At 40.2% G+C, this 14648-nt stretch overlaps 1 protein-coding gene across 1 annotated transcript in view; it reads right to left on the bottom strand.

Moving 5' to 3' along the window:
* CD28 (CD28 molecule) overlaps positions 1-12270 on the bottom strand; it is a 28965-nt gene extending 16695 nt beyond the window's left edge. The window contains exon 1 of the mRNA XM_059052517.2: positions 12081-12270. Within this exon, the coding sequence (XP_058908500.1) occupies positions 12081-12270 (190 nt within the window). The remainder of the gene's footprint in view (positions 1-12080) is intronic.
* Between the last annotated feature and the right edge of the window lie 2378 nt (positions 12271-14648).

Here is a 14648-nt window from a genome sequence, read left to right as displayed (position 1 = left end):
ATTCCTTAACTAAAGTTAAGGAAGCCCTAAAAAAGATAGAGTACATGTTTCTTTAGCAATGTCATTGTCCTTTGACCTCTTGACCTTGTCAATGTCCACTGACCTCTTAAGAACTTTATTGGGTTCCATCTCTGCACACAATGATCAGAGTTTCTTCTGTAGTTTACCAATCAGGTTGTAAAGATCATAATCACGTTGCTTCCTTTTTAAAATTCTGACTGAACAGAATTTAGCGTGTTAGGCGGGAACCAAAGTAAATGAAGCTTTCTCTTTTCAACCATCTTGCCCTGTGATGTTTGTGAACATATTGTGAAGGTGACACTGGTTTCCCTGGCACAGAACACCTCCCTCCTGACCACAGAGTTGGTAAAGTTAGTGTAACTTTCCTCTGAGCACGTTTCCTGTTCAGGCCCAGGATACCTTTTAACACATGGCCATCTGACCACTTCCTCCTTTTGCAGACCCCATAAGGGGCAGGCTGACCATAGGCCAATGCAGTGTTTGCCCAGGAACTTGTAAGGTGAACTGTGCTTTCTGGGAGGATAGAGATGCTCAACCATCTGTGGCTCTGGTAACTCTAGCTTGTGGCTTGGATTCATAGAGATGTGAGAAAGAGGAACACAAGACAGTCAGACTACAGCACCTTTCACCATCCTCCTCAGTGAAAACAAAGAGAAAAACAAAGCTATCAAACGTTGAATGGCTCCAGACTCTCTGAAATCCATGTCAAAATGGGGGGGGGAAAGGTAATTCAGATTATGTTTTCAAAATAACTTTGTGGTCATTTCATCTAGTTTTCTGTTGACTGTCATCTTGAAACTCATGTCATTTTCACAAGGAATAGCGATTTAAGGAAAGCCTCTCCAAAAAAAAAAAAAAAAAAGTCTTTGAAAAAGCATGGTCCATATACGTATACATGGTCTCATTCAGGATCTTAGCAGAAAACAGATGGCACACTCAAAACTGGGCGATAGGAGGTGGGTTTATTTATAAAAAGACTCTTGTCAGTGGTTTGGAACCACAGGGGATAGTACTAGAACCTGTAGCTCATAGCAGCAGAGTTATAACCACGCTCAGATCTAAAGGGGCAAGGGGAGGAAGAGGTTCCAGAATCAGAAGGAAAAGAGAGTTGTATAGAGGAGGCCACCATGACAGAAGCAATGACGCCTATAGGGAAAAACAGTCAGGCCAAGGAACCAGCCTTGCCCAAGATTGCATATGCACAACTAGCAAGTTATATCAAGCATATTAACTCTTAGCAAGAACAAGTGTGACCTTCAAACAAAATCTAAAGAGACCTTAGTTCAAACAAGTACATACGATTACAGATGATAATAGAAATAGAAGTTGCTATTGGCCAGCACCAGTCTAAGTACCATTAGCCTTTATCTGTGTTTCCAGACAGGCAGACACTGTAATGTAGAGGACCATCATCCTTGGCCTTTTAAAAAATTGTTGTGCTCCAGGCAACTGTCAGAAAGTAACTCAGAAGTCAGATAGTAGCAAAAAGTCCCATCCAAGCACCTAGACCTAAGGCACTAATTATTGAGAGAGAAAAATTATCAATACAATCAATGAATTCTTTCTGAAAAGAAATTTCAATGTGTCAGAAAATTGTTCTGGTATTCTGACTTCTGCTTTGACAAAGTCAAGCATTCACTCAGCAAATAAATAATGGGGCCTATAGTACTAGGTTCCTGGGAGATGGGAAGATGTAAAAGAAACTGCAGCCTCTACCTTCTAGGAGAAACCCTAAAGCAGGTTCACAATTAGCTACACTCCAAAACCAGGTTTGGTGTGTGAGCCCTGTAGAGGGTCACTGACAGTCACACGGAAGACCCCTTGTTTCCAGAAAAGATGAGTCTGCTTCTGTACAGACTGGCCTTTAACTGGGCCATGAACTTTGGAGTAAATTTAGACAGGCTAAGGTAAAGGAAATGCCCTTTAGTGTAAGGGTTTATTGGGAACAAGCTGAGCATTCAATTTACATAGGAGGGAAGTAAGTGAAGATGTCTGATACCAATCATGGAGAACCTTTATAATGCCAAGAAAAAGGCACATGGATTTTACTAGAAAAGCAATAGGAGACATTGAAAACACCTGAGCTGAGACTGGGATGCTAAGTACAGCTTTGGCAAGATTAGCACAGAGGGGCATGTGCATTTGCTTGGAGCGAGGGCAGGGCTGAGGCAGACTGGTCAGGAGGCTGAGCCAATAGCATCAGTGTGAGCTCCTAGGGCCTGAGCTGTGGAGGTAGCAGCTGGGATAGAAAGGATGGACAAGGTGTTGGTGCTGGGTTATGCTTGGTGATGGTGAACAAGAATCAAAATGACATGGAGTTCATGGACTGGGTAAGGGACTATTAACAAAATTAGCTATGTGAAGAGAGGAAATCTGTTTGGGAAAAATAGCTGTTGGGTTTTAGATATGTTGGGTCTGAGGGGTAGGTAAGGCATCCTGGAGGAAAGGTCCAGGAGTTTGATGAGTCAGACTAGAGATCAAGAAAGTCAGAGATAGACATACATTGGGATGTCATCTGTATTAGGGTGACAGTTATTATTAAACCCGTTAAAAAACCACTACCTGTACTACAACCCATTCTTACCACTCCAAGACACTACCCAGCAATGCAGGGTATGAGCACTCCAGGACCAAAACTCCTGAACACAAAGCAACATAAACTTGGGTGTGATGTGACCCAGGCCCTACCATTCAAGGGTCTGTGTTGTCCTCTCAGCTCCTAATGCTGGAAGAACCATCTGAGAGGACAACATGACAGAGCACCTTAATTTATATGAAAGAGCTACCTGTACCAAAAGCCACGAGACCATTCCAAAAATCAAATTTTATTACCTTACAAGGTTACCTGTAGTTCAGATAGCAGGTAATCAGGGATTCATAGCTTTCTACATAAATATTATGACAGCAATCCAGTTAACAGATACCCACAGGTATCTAGAGACCTCATGTATTAATATATTATATCCTAAATACATGTTTTAATCTGATAACCAAATTTAGGAACCATATTTTCCTCCTGAGCCACCATCATTCTAAACCCTCATTCAAAACAACGCTGTAAAGAAGACGACAGTACATTTTTCCTGTCTGTTTCATTCTCCCTAAATCTTATACCTTTGCAAAGTCTGCTTAGGGCCACCTTAGCACATTCAGATTCTTCTACATAAGAGTCATGGCCTGGAAGTTTAAAAATAATTACTGTGTTAAACTTTAACATTATGTCGGAAGACAGGGGAGAACAAAGGCAATATTGTCCCCCAAAACTCTGCAGTCATTTCTAAGCACATTAGCGTCTAAGATCCTGGTTCACAATCTCTCCAAACAATTTCCAAGATGGCTGGTTGCAGTTCTTGTATTTTCTCTATCATATCATAAGAGCATCCACAAAGGGGTGGGGTTGCCTTGCTAGAGCTGATAAAAGCTAGAGCTTTTATCCCATTTAAGAAGCATTTTTGAGCCAGAAATAGACCTGAGATGCCTTCTCGTCCAACCCCCTCGTATACCAGATGAGGAAATGAAGGCCTAGAAAAGTTAAGTCAGAGTGTAACAAACTAAAACTCTTCATTACATCCCCCTACCTTGATAAATCAGGGGTTTTCGATTTTGAGTTTGGAAAAAGAATAACAGACGTGGCCTCCCTAAAGTCAAGGGCAAGCCATCATGTCCTTTCTTTGAAAAGCACAGAGAGTTGCTAAGATTAACATCCCTGACTGGAAATTGGAGCCCTGCCTGTGATGCTGGGCAGGCTTGGGCTGAACCTTGTTGACCCTGTTATCACAGCCGTGAGCTGAGGCCAAGCCCAGCCACAGTGTGCAGTCTTGAAGACTCAAGCACAGTACAAAAAAGTTAACTCTTCAAAGTCGAGGTATATACTATCCCAGTGGCCCTTGTTGAGACAGGTTTAACACTATGACCTGTCTTGAGAGAATCAAACATATATATATATATATATATATATATATATACATATTTGCCAGTATGGAACCGCTCATCTACCCTGGCTTCATCCTAACACATCTCTACCCCTATAAATCTCTTCCCTTCCTCCCGTTCTTCTTAGACATCTATCCTCCTCTCACTAATACTCCCATTCTCCAAATCTCCATCCCCATCTCCTCAAGAAAACTGCCTCCGTTCTCTTGTTTCTCTCTCCCTCTTCCTCTTGTCTTTCCTAATAGCCCTCTCTCTCCTCCACCCATGCAACACACACACACACACACACTCAAAACCAACACTTGGCTTCTTCCGCCTGTCGAATATAATTAAGTCACTCAGTTGCAAACATTTATTACACACCTACTATGTACAAAATACCGTGGTAAACATTATAAGTGTTATAAGTTCCTGACTGTCTTCACTTTATCTGGAAATTTCCTCTCCTTTTCACTCTCTCAATTTTGTCCCCCTCCACCTTTTCTTAAACCTTTGAAGTGTTATCTTCCTTCCCCATCACTTGCCTAAACTCTGAAGCCCCAAATGGCCTCCTTTTAGCCAAAACCAATGGCCTTCCCAAGTCATTACTCACTTCTCCTTCCCTTATGCAGTCAATGCCATTAACCACTGTCTCTTTGGAAACTCTTTCCTCTTTTGGCTCTAGTGACATTCCACGAGCCTCATTCCCTTCTTCCCTCCCCAAACACATTCTCTGTCTCCTTCACTAGCTCATCCTCCTCTTCAGCTGACTCCAAACCAGGCCTATTTTCCAGACTCCATTCAACACTCTGCTTTTCTACAGTTATATCCTCTCCTTTCTGTTAGCTATCCATTTCCATGGCTTCAATTTTATTCCAAAGTTGAGGATGCCTAAATATTTTATTCTTACCCAGTTTCCATGTCTTCAGCTTTGTACCAGACATCTTTCTGATCCCTCAAGTCCTTACTTCAGACTCAGTGTGTCTAAAGTTAAACACTAGTTTCCTCCAGAACTCAGTTACACAACATCTTGATTTCAGGAGGAGACACCACCGTTCCTCTTAAACCAAAAATCTTGGCATCATTCTTTATCCCTCCCTCTCTTTCACAAAGCAGGCACTAAGTCCTGAAATTTCTACTTTCAAAACATCTCTCAGAATAGTCACTCCTTTCTATTCCCACCTTTGCCACCCAAATCCTATGACCCTCTTCCTGACAAAGTGACAGAGTGTTCTAACATGATCTCCTGGTCACTAGTCTCCATACACTCTAAACCATCCTGCTTCCACAAACTTTCAGCTGTTTCCCAATATCTTGAAAATGAAGTTTGAATTTCTATTATCAGTATTCAATCCTTTGTTGGACCTGACTCTACCCTGCCTCTCCAAGCCTCTATACATTCAGACTGGTCAACTGTTCCAAGAACATGCAAAGATATCCCTGGTTTAATTTCTTCATTTGTATTTCTTCTCCTTCCTGTGGCAACATGGCATTGGTAAGAACATGAACCCTGAGGCAAGCATGTACGGATTGGCTCAATTACTGTGTGACCACAGGCAAGTTGTTCTATCTGCTTCATGCCTCAGTTTTCCCATCTTACAGACAAGATAATCATAGTAACTACCTCAAAAGATTTAAGGAAAGAATAAATGATTTAATACAGGGAAAGCCACATAGAACAGTGTCTGGCACATTATAAGTGCAAAATAAATATTAGCTGGCAATTATTATTAATAACATCACGCTTTCACATCCTATCTAGCTTTAAAGTCCAGCTTAATTCCCAGCTTTCTGTAAAATCTTACTATTTATTTTATGCTGCCTCATTTTAGTATGAATTCATTCATTTCCTTCAACAAATATTTGTCCAACACCTACAGTGATTCCTGCACTGTACATAGTACCGAGGTTATAAGGATGGATATGACATGATCCTGTCTGCAAGGAGCTCACAGTCTAGGGGGACAAAACAGATGTATCAACACACAATAATAATTTTAGGAACCCTGATGAGGAAAGAAGTCCCTCACTTTGCCATGTAGGGTCTCAGAGAAGACTTCTTCAGATGAGAGGACTAGGGGACATAACAGATTACAAGAATAATATATGCAAAGCCATTAAGGCATCAAATAGCATGATGAGGTAGGAAACTGCCAAGTTTTATTTATCCGTTTCCAGCTGTTATATCCTGTCACATATAGTCTTCTCAACTAGATCTGAAGTCCGTAAAAGCACAGAGAACTTGATTAATTACACAAGCAGTTCTTGTGTGCTAATGAAGTCTTTATATATATTTTCCTCTTTTTATATTCCTTCAGATCCCAATAGAGACTAAAATATAACAGAGGTTAAATAAATATTTGTTAGATTGTGTTACACTCCCATTGGGGCTCCTCTTATAAGACCATAGTAAGGGCTTCCCTGGTGGCGCAGTGGTTGAGGGTACGCCTGCAGATGCAGGGGACACGGGTTCGTGCCCCGGTCCGGGAGGATCTCACATGCCGCAGAGCGGCTGGGCCCGTGAGCCATGGCCGCTGAGCCTGCGCGTCCGGAGCCTGTGCTCCGCAACGGGAGAGGTCACAGCAGTGAGAGGCCCGCGTGCCACAAAAAAAAAAAAAAGAAAGAAAGAAAAAAGACCGTAGTAAAGGCTGAATACCCAGGGAAAGCTTCCTCAGGGAGACGGATCTTGCAACTAAAGACATAAAGTGAAAGTCAAGTAGGATTTGGATGTGTGGAAAGGGAGAGGGAATTCCAAAAGGGAAACAGCATCAGAAAGGTCATAAACATGGAGTGCAGGTGTGTGAGACATTGAAGAAACCCTCAGTATCTAGGTTAAGGATCTTGTATTCGGGTATAAAAGGAGATAGACTGGATAAGTAAAATGGGTCCAGCCTAAAAGCATCCCAAAATGTCAGGAAACATTGCAATGTCATCTTTCTATTAGCATCTTCGAGGAACCATCAACACAACTTCCTTTTCTATAAATTGAGAGATGTCTAAGTTCCCTCCCACCTCTAAAAAACGTCTGCGGTTGAATTCAACAGTTCTGTGGATGCTTTGGCTTATCATTGTTTTCCACAAAATAAATTAGCATGGATAGGAAATCATTCACAATGGCCCTAAATTGAAAGAGAAAAAAAATTCTGGAAAGGTTTCGCAGTTCTCATTTTTAACTTCATTGTAGCTCAAACTGGATTTTTGTATCAGTCACAGAACCTAAAATAGCACGTAGAAGATGTTAATAAATACCTATAGAATGAGCACATGAAAGAAGATATGTCTTCCCAAAGCATAAGAAGGAGCAGGAACTTTAGAGAACAGTAACTTACTAACACCCTGTTTTAGTCCCCACGGGAGCCTCTTGGTGGGAGGAAACATTTTCCTCCTCCTATGTGCACATTCTCATCCACCTTCTATGGCATAGAGTCTGTGAATTGGAAGTGGAACCCTCCTGGACTCAACATTGCTGAAGCTGGTCTTAAATTATGTACCCTTATTATTAGTACTGTTGAATTTCAACACAAGTAATCAGGTCACACGGAAGCTGCAAATACAGCCACAGTGATGTTCTGACACTTTATCACATGTCAAGTATCACTAAGAAATGAAAAGCACAGCCCTCTTTCTTCTCAAGTTTAAAAAAAAAGAAACACCCACCTAAGTCCTTAACAGGAGAATCCATGTCATTGTTAAAAATGTAAGACATGTCACTAATTTAGATTCTTGTGTGAGAGAGTGGGTAATGCCCAGAAGTTACTGTTATAATCAATACATTAAGTGGTGGATTGTGAGCCAGAGAGGTGACTCAGATACTGCAGAAAGGGGCTCACAATTAGATTAGAGGTCAGAGTGAACTGTGAGTGGGTGACTCTTACGACACCATCAGGAACCATTAACCTGGTTACCTTGGTAACCAGAGTCCCCAAGGTAATAAAGATGATGACAAATGAAAAAGATGACGGTAATGGTGATGCAGAGATAAAGTTGCAGCTCAGAGTTAAGTAAGAAATTCACCACCACCATGCGTTCGTCTTCCAAGAGTGAAAATATAAACTCACATAACCTGAATGGTCACACACAGACTAAATTAAGATGCCTATGAAATCAGCATTGAAATCCTAAGGCCCAAGGAGTCTAAACTCTCTTTTTCACATCCTCTAATAAAGGGCTGAGTAGCCCTCGAACCCATCCAGGACACCTCTCTTCTAGTGTTGAGAGTCATTAAAATGAGAGTAATAAGCAAGAAATTAGACACCTACTTTCCATAGGGCTTGGGTTACCTTCCCTCCAGCTTCTGGGACCAATTCTCATGCAACCATTCTCAGACCAAAAGTTCTGGGTACATTTTTGGATGACAACATCATGTCATTGACCATAAAGGGTCAAAGAAATTAACATAAAAGAGACATAGATTCCTCAACAAGTCTTAGAAAACTAGAGACCCCTTCAGTCTGTCACAAAGCCACCCAGATATCATTTTTTTCCTGAAGTTCAGCTAAACTATCTACGGAGAAGAAAAGTCCCAGACTCTGTAAAGTTTTATAAATAAGAAATGTCTTGAAGAAAAAGGCAAACAAACTTTAACCCAGATGAAAAGGAAAAAGGATAAATAACTGTGCTCTGAAGGAGGGCCTGCCCTCTGATTTTTCAGACAAGAGAGTCTGCAATGAACCGTGTATCCTTATCAATGCCTATATGCGTTAATAAAGAGCTATTGTTTTAGAGATGATAAACCACAAATGGAATTTTCTTCTGGCACGTTGGTGGCATAATAATTTTCATTTTGTAAATGTCAACACACTGCATGCAGGAAATACTTGGAGGAAGATAGCCACCCATGATAAAAAGTGAATGGTAGTCATATGGCATTTTGATACTCATGAAAATAGAGTAAGGATATTAAAAAGGAGGAAGGTTTATGTTTAAAGGAAAGGCAGCGAGATCCTCCCCCACCCCCCATAGTAAAGGTTTGAATGTGAGAGATTCAGAGTAATGATCACAGATTCATTTCTTTTTCTAATCTATCTGTGAAAATGACTCATTCTATTTCCTGGTATTGATATATTGGTGTTAACTTTACATTCCTTGCTATAAAAGTTCTTTCTGGATGTTGCCTTTAAAAAAAAAAAAAAGTATCTTAGGGTGTGAAAGCAGAGTAAAACCAATCTTAAGCATGGCTACACTTTTGAAATGTCCATCAAATTTACTGGAACTGACAAAACACCCAGTCAATTTTTTAACAGTCAGGAGAACTGGCTACTGTGTATGGGGTGTCATGTAGACACAGCAAGCTGCTGGTTGCATTGCATTTTCTATGTCCATCTTTCTACCTTACCTTCCCCAAGTCCCGCCTTGGAGCAACACTTTCCTGAGAGAGGTAAATGATTCTTTTTGTGTACAGCTACCTCAGAGGGGTCATTTGCTGAACTAAAAATAAGGTCTTTAATTACCTTGCTTTGCTGATTTTTTTAATTAAATACCAATCATTTTCCTGCCTTCTGTGCCTCTCTCAGAAAAAGAAGTGCTGGAGGGAATGCAGCAGCACTGGAGAAACCAGTCGTGTTCGAATTGGCCATTTTTGACAGTTTCTTTGCTAAGGTGTGGGAAGAAATGAAAAGAAATGCTCTCGTGAAAAAAAAAAAAAATGTGTTGTCCTGATTTTTGCCTTCATCATGGATGATTAGCTTGCTGAAAAATAACCAATATTGGCTGAAAAACCTATGAACAATGCTATATATTATAGGCACACTTCTAACATCAACCACGAATTGATTCCTTTTCAAGGGCCTGCAGTTCTAAGCTGGATTCATATTCCAAAATCCAACAAAATCCTCTACTGTGGATCTCAATTACACAATTATCTGGTAGAAAACATGTCATGTTAGTAAAGAAGTGTAAGTTAAGGTTTTCTCATGTTTCCTAAATCATACTTCTTTAATTTAGCCATAAAGATCTTTCTATAGTGTTATTAATCCTGAAGCATCAGGTTAGGTTTAAAATACTTCATAGAATAAGTATTTTAAGCTATGCTGTGAGGCAATGAGTTAGACTTATTAAATTAGTCGGGGGAAAAACTGTTCTTCATACACACACACACACACACACACACACACATACACACAAACACATACACACACATATCTCAACACAGACATAGAAGTAGTCTCTCACAATCCTAGGGAGGACAAGTATACTTTGACCAGCAAATTTCCTTAACTGTAACTTCTTCACGGAGGGTAAAGACAGAAGCAAAAAGCACATGGAAGATTTTGCACCACTGATTAGAATGGATCATTAGACATTTTTGTATGTTCTAATTATTTTTTCTCGTAAGTTTTCTTACTGGAAGAGACATTTTGAAAGTGCCTTCTCTACCCCTTTCCTACTTCATTAGATGGCCACTCAGCATCAAATCTTAAAAGTTTTTATGGGGGTGAGTTGGCATTTGAAAAGTAGAAGTACCTCAAAATCAAAAACAGTTTCCATGTGTGTGAACTCTTCACTGCTTTTCTAGCTATCCCCCTTTTAAAAAATGTTCTAAAGGGAGAATATAAAGCTTTGAGTCTTACAAAAAATATCTTCAAGGGAGAGTGAATGAAATGATGATGGGTGGCTCTCCACAAAGAAAAGTATTTTGTGTACAATTACCAATTTTAAAGTTTTCTGTCAGAGTGAGGCTTCTCTCTCTTTTCTGCCCATTCTTTACTGCCTAATAAATTAAGAAATTTAAAATACTCTTTAAAAATAAATCTTAGAGATCCCTTAAAAACAAAGTTGTTTTAAATCGATGTTGAAGATTCTTTTAAAATATACTTGGTAACTCTCAATGCTGGGTACCAGATACTGGAGCATAACCTGTCTCATCACCTGTTCGTGTCTTTTATTATATCAACACCTTTTATAAATACACACAATTTGTAAACGTGCTTACTGGCACCTCAGACAACAAAATGGATGGGTATATATGTAACTAGCGTACTTATGCAGGTTGGGTAATTATATTCTTTGGAGCTCATGTACAGATTTAAGAACAACAAAAAATCATGCAGTCCCCACACTACCAAAATAAGTGAGAAAGAAAATGGAAGATACTAGCTTTTCAATGTATCTTCAAGGGGAAAATAACTATCCTTATTTCAATATGCTGATTAACCCCTATCAGTCCAATTCTTGAGCCAAGTGGAACCCTTTTCTAACTCTGAGAACGACTTGAACAAACATCTGACTCCGAATTGTAATTTTCCAAAGATGATTTAACCTTGGACATAACTGGAGCTAAGAAATTATAAAGCACATCATGTTAGGTGGAGTAGCGCAGGCTCTAGAGTCAGACTAAAGTAGTTCAGACCCTGGTTCCAATAACTCCTATATGTATATCCTTAGCCAAATTAACATTCCTACCCCCATATCTTCATCTGAAATGCGGTTCACTGTGATAGTGTCAAGTTTTTAGTCTCGCCCCATCACCACTGGAAACGTAAAAGAATTTCAACCTAAGAAAACAGATTTCAGCCAACTGTTAAAAAAGAAAAACTAATTTATTAGCATCTGTATTGTACCAGCTTCTGTGACAACTCCAGAATTCATTCTGGCACTCATTCAGTTCAGGTAGACATGGTAATTACAACCAACATTTATCTTGCTAGCCCAGCACTGACTGTGCTAAACATTTCACATGGATTGTTTCCTTTTATCCTCGCAATGACCTTGAGATGAGGTTATTATCATCCCCATTTTACAGGCAAGGAAACTGAGGCTTAGAGAGTTTAAATACTAGCCTAAGCTCAGCTAGCAAGAAATGGATCTGTGCTGTGAATCCAGGCAGTCCAAGTCCAGAGCTTTCAGAACCAACCTGCTTACAGCACTTTTCTTGCATTTCAAAATATATATGTATAGACAAACGCTAACAATTCTTGGGACACTATCAACTGATAGCTAAATAAATCTGATTTAATTCCAAAGGCAGTTCATTAATATATTTTGCTGGCCATAGTCTGAGAATCAGTGAGTTTCTAAATAGCAGGTTGCCATTCATAGCAAAAACTACACTTCAAATGTCCAAATTTCACGAGTTCTTTGAAATCTGAAAATGAACCAAAGACCTCAAACGAAAACGTTGGGGGAGGAAAGAAATCAAAATTGTTTACCTGCTACTTGAATTGAGGGGAAGAAGTTGAGAGCCAGGAGCAGCCTGAGGATCATCGTGCTAACGGTGGGCCAGGGCTCCCACCCCTCCTCCCTGAGAAGCCCAAGTGTGAGGTGAGCTGGAGACACACCTGAGCAACCTGACTCGTCATCCGCAGCCACCACCCCCAGCTTACTTCTCTCGGGGCACATGATTAAGAGACTCAAACCACTTACTTCCCTCGGGGCACATGATCAAGGGACTCAAACCTCAAACTTTTGTGACTGCAACATTTCACACAGGATATTACATTGTTTTGATGACTTTTGACTTTTCCTCTTCTTTTAAAGGAAAGTCTTTTCTTGTCACTGAAAGACAATGTCAGTCACTCTATGGTGGGCTCATGGAAATCATTCTCTGCGGATGGGTGTGAAGAGTAATATTAATAATTTTAAATAGAATTATACCTAAAACTTTTTAAGCGTTTGCTATATGCCAGATATAGTACAAAGTTAGAAGCATCCCAAATTTTTAAGCCTTAATTTTTCCTTTAAGTTTTGGAAAAAAGCAGTACTTTTCTTTCTTTCTGTACTTCCATATCTTAATACACACACACACACACACACACACACACACACACACACACACACACTGTGAAAAATGAGTGCTTGAAATCCAGCAGGAATGTAAGGGTAGAAAAACAAGGTGTTCTAAAAGGGGAGAGATTTTCATAGGATGGAGATAGACTGTCTCCAAAAGGCACCAATAAGAATTATATTGAGGATTTGAGAAATATTTGTTATCAGTGTTGAAAGGAGTTATGAATATTAGGAATTGAACGTTTGTGTTGGATGTAAGCGGCCCCATGGAGCATTTAGCACACACACTGCTTAGTTTATGCCAAGCCTTTCCCATCTCACTTCTTTTTTTTTTTTTTGCGTTACCCGGGCCTCTCACTGTTGTGGCCTCTCCCGTTGCGGAGCACAGACTCCGGATGCGCAGGCTCCGGATGCGCAGGCTCAGTGGCCATGGCTCACGGGCCCAGCCGCTCCGCGGCATGTGGGATCTTCCCGGACCGGGGCACGAACCCATGTCCCCTGCATCGGCAGGCGGACTCACAACCTCTGCGCCACCAGGGAAGCCCTCCCATCTCACTTCTAAGAACTTTGAGAAACACATTTGCAAGCACCCCGCCTACTGACTATCTGGAGGAGGTCCCCTAAGCAAAGGGAGAGTCAAAAGTATCACACGTCCTTAGGAGGACAGTAAGGTAACCAAAGCCCATCGGTACCTCATGGTCTCCATGTCCCTCAAGGAATCATTCAGGCTAAGTGACAGGCATGAAAGGAGGCTCTGTAGCAGCCTCCCCAAGGCTGCTGACCTTGCCCTCTGGCCAGGCCTTCTGCATTTAGGGTCATCCCCGTGGCCTGGCCAGCTCCACTCTCCTCTTCTGGCACCTGGGTCAGGATCTTGTCCTCGACGGCTTTCTCAAAAACTTTCCAGTAACTTTTTTCTGCTTTCTTGAAAAACCTAAGCTTTATATGATTACCCTAGTTTGGGGTTTGTGTATGTGGTTTTTTTTAAAAAAACACAATTTGTATTGATTTTTATTCTGACTATAAAAGTAGGACATATTACATGTAGAAAATTTAGAAAAAAGATACATTTTACTTTTTTAAATGTCAAAAATAATCAATAAAACAAAACTCACCCATGATCTTACTGCTCTGATATCAACACTGTTAACATTCTGGTCCATTACCTTCCATGTGTTTTCCTATTAAGATTTTTACATATTTAATATGAGGTTTTACTTATCATTTTCAACAGATCTATACTATTATCTGTTATATCTTGAACATTTTTCCATGACCTGTAAGTATTCTTTATAAACATCATTTGAAATTGATGCATAATATTTCATCCTATAATCACCTCATAAGTTTTCTAACAATCCGCTGGTGTTGTCGCCAAATTTTTGCTATTTTCAAATGCTACATTGAACATCTCTCATGATTTAGCTGAAGTGAAAGAAGGCTTCAAGTCCCTCCCTCTTTGTCTGATAAATGACAGATCAAAAGTATTTCCCCTCCTAATAGACCCTCTTTGTCCATATTTCAATGTTCTCACAAACACAGTCTTTGTGACTCCCACCCATACCAATATATCTTTCTGCGCTTTGGAGCAATTTGTCCTTGGCTGTGGTTCACTTACACTTCTGAACTAAAGGTAAATGATGAAGTCATGTCTCCAGTCCGAGAGAAGATTCACTTCTAGAATTTGACACACTATTCCTAGCTCTGATAGGGGAAGTTATATCTTACCCAGGGCCTGATATCTTTCTAAGGACAATTTATAGAAAGCAGTATGCCCTTCTCTAAAAGGTTACCCTTATTCAGGAGTCCCCAGACCACCCAGATCTAGAACAAGAGGCTCTGAAATTCATCATAGAGATGAAGAATATGTACAGTAGAAACAAAGACTCCCCCAAATTTCCTCTGATTGATAACAAAAGGTCAAGGAGCAAATTAATAGCTGCTGTGAAGCATATAAAAGAAATATGCTTCAAGCATGTAGCATGTAGTTAATA

The sequence above is a fragment of the Kogia breviceps genome, chromosome 2 (assembly GCF_026419965.1).
Source record: "Kogia breviceps isolate mKogBre1 chromosome 2, mKogBre1 haplotype 1, whole genome shotgun sequence".
NCBI lineage: Eukaryota > Metazoa > Chordata > Mammalia > Artiodactyla > Physeteridae > Kogia > Kogia breviceps.
Note: the sequence above shows the minus strand (reverse complement) of the source record. Positions and strands in the feature narration are given on the sequence as shown.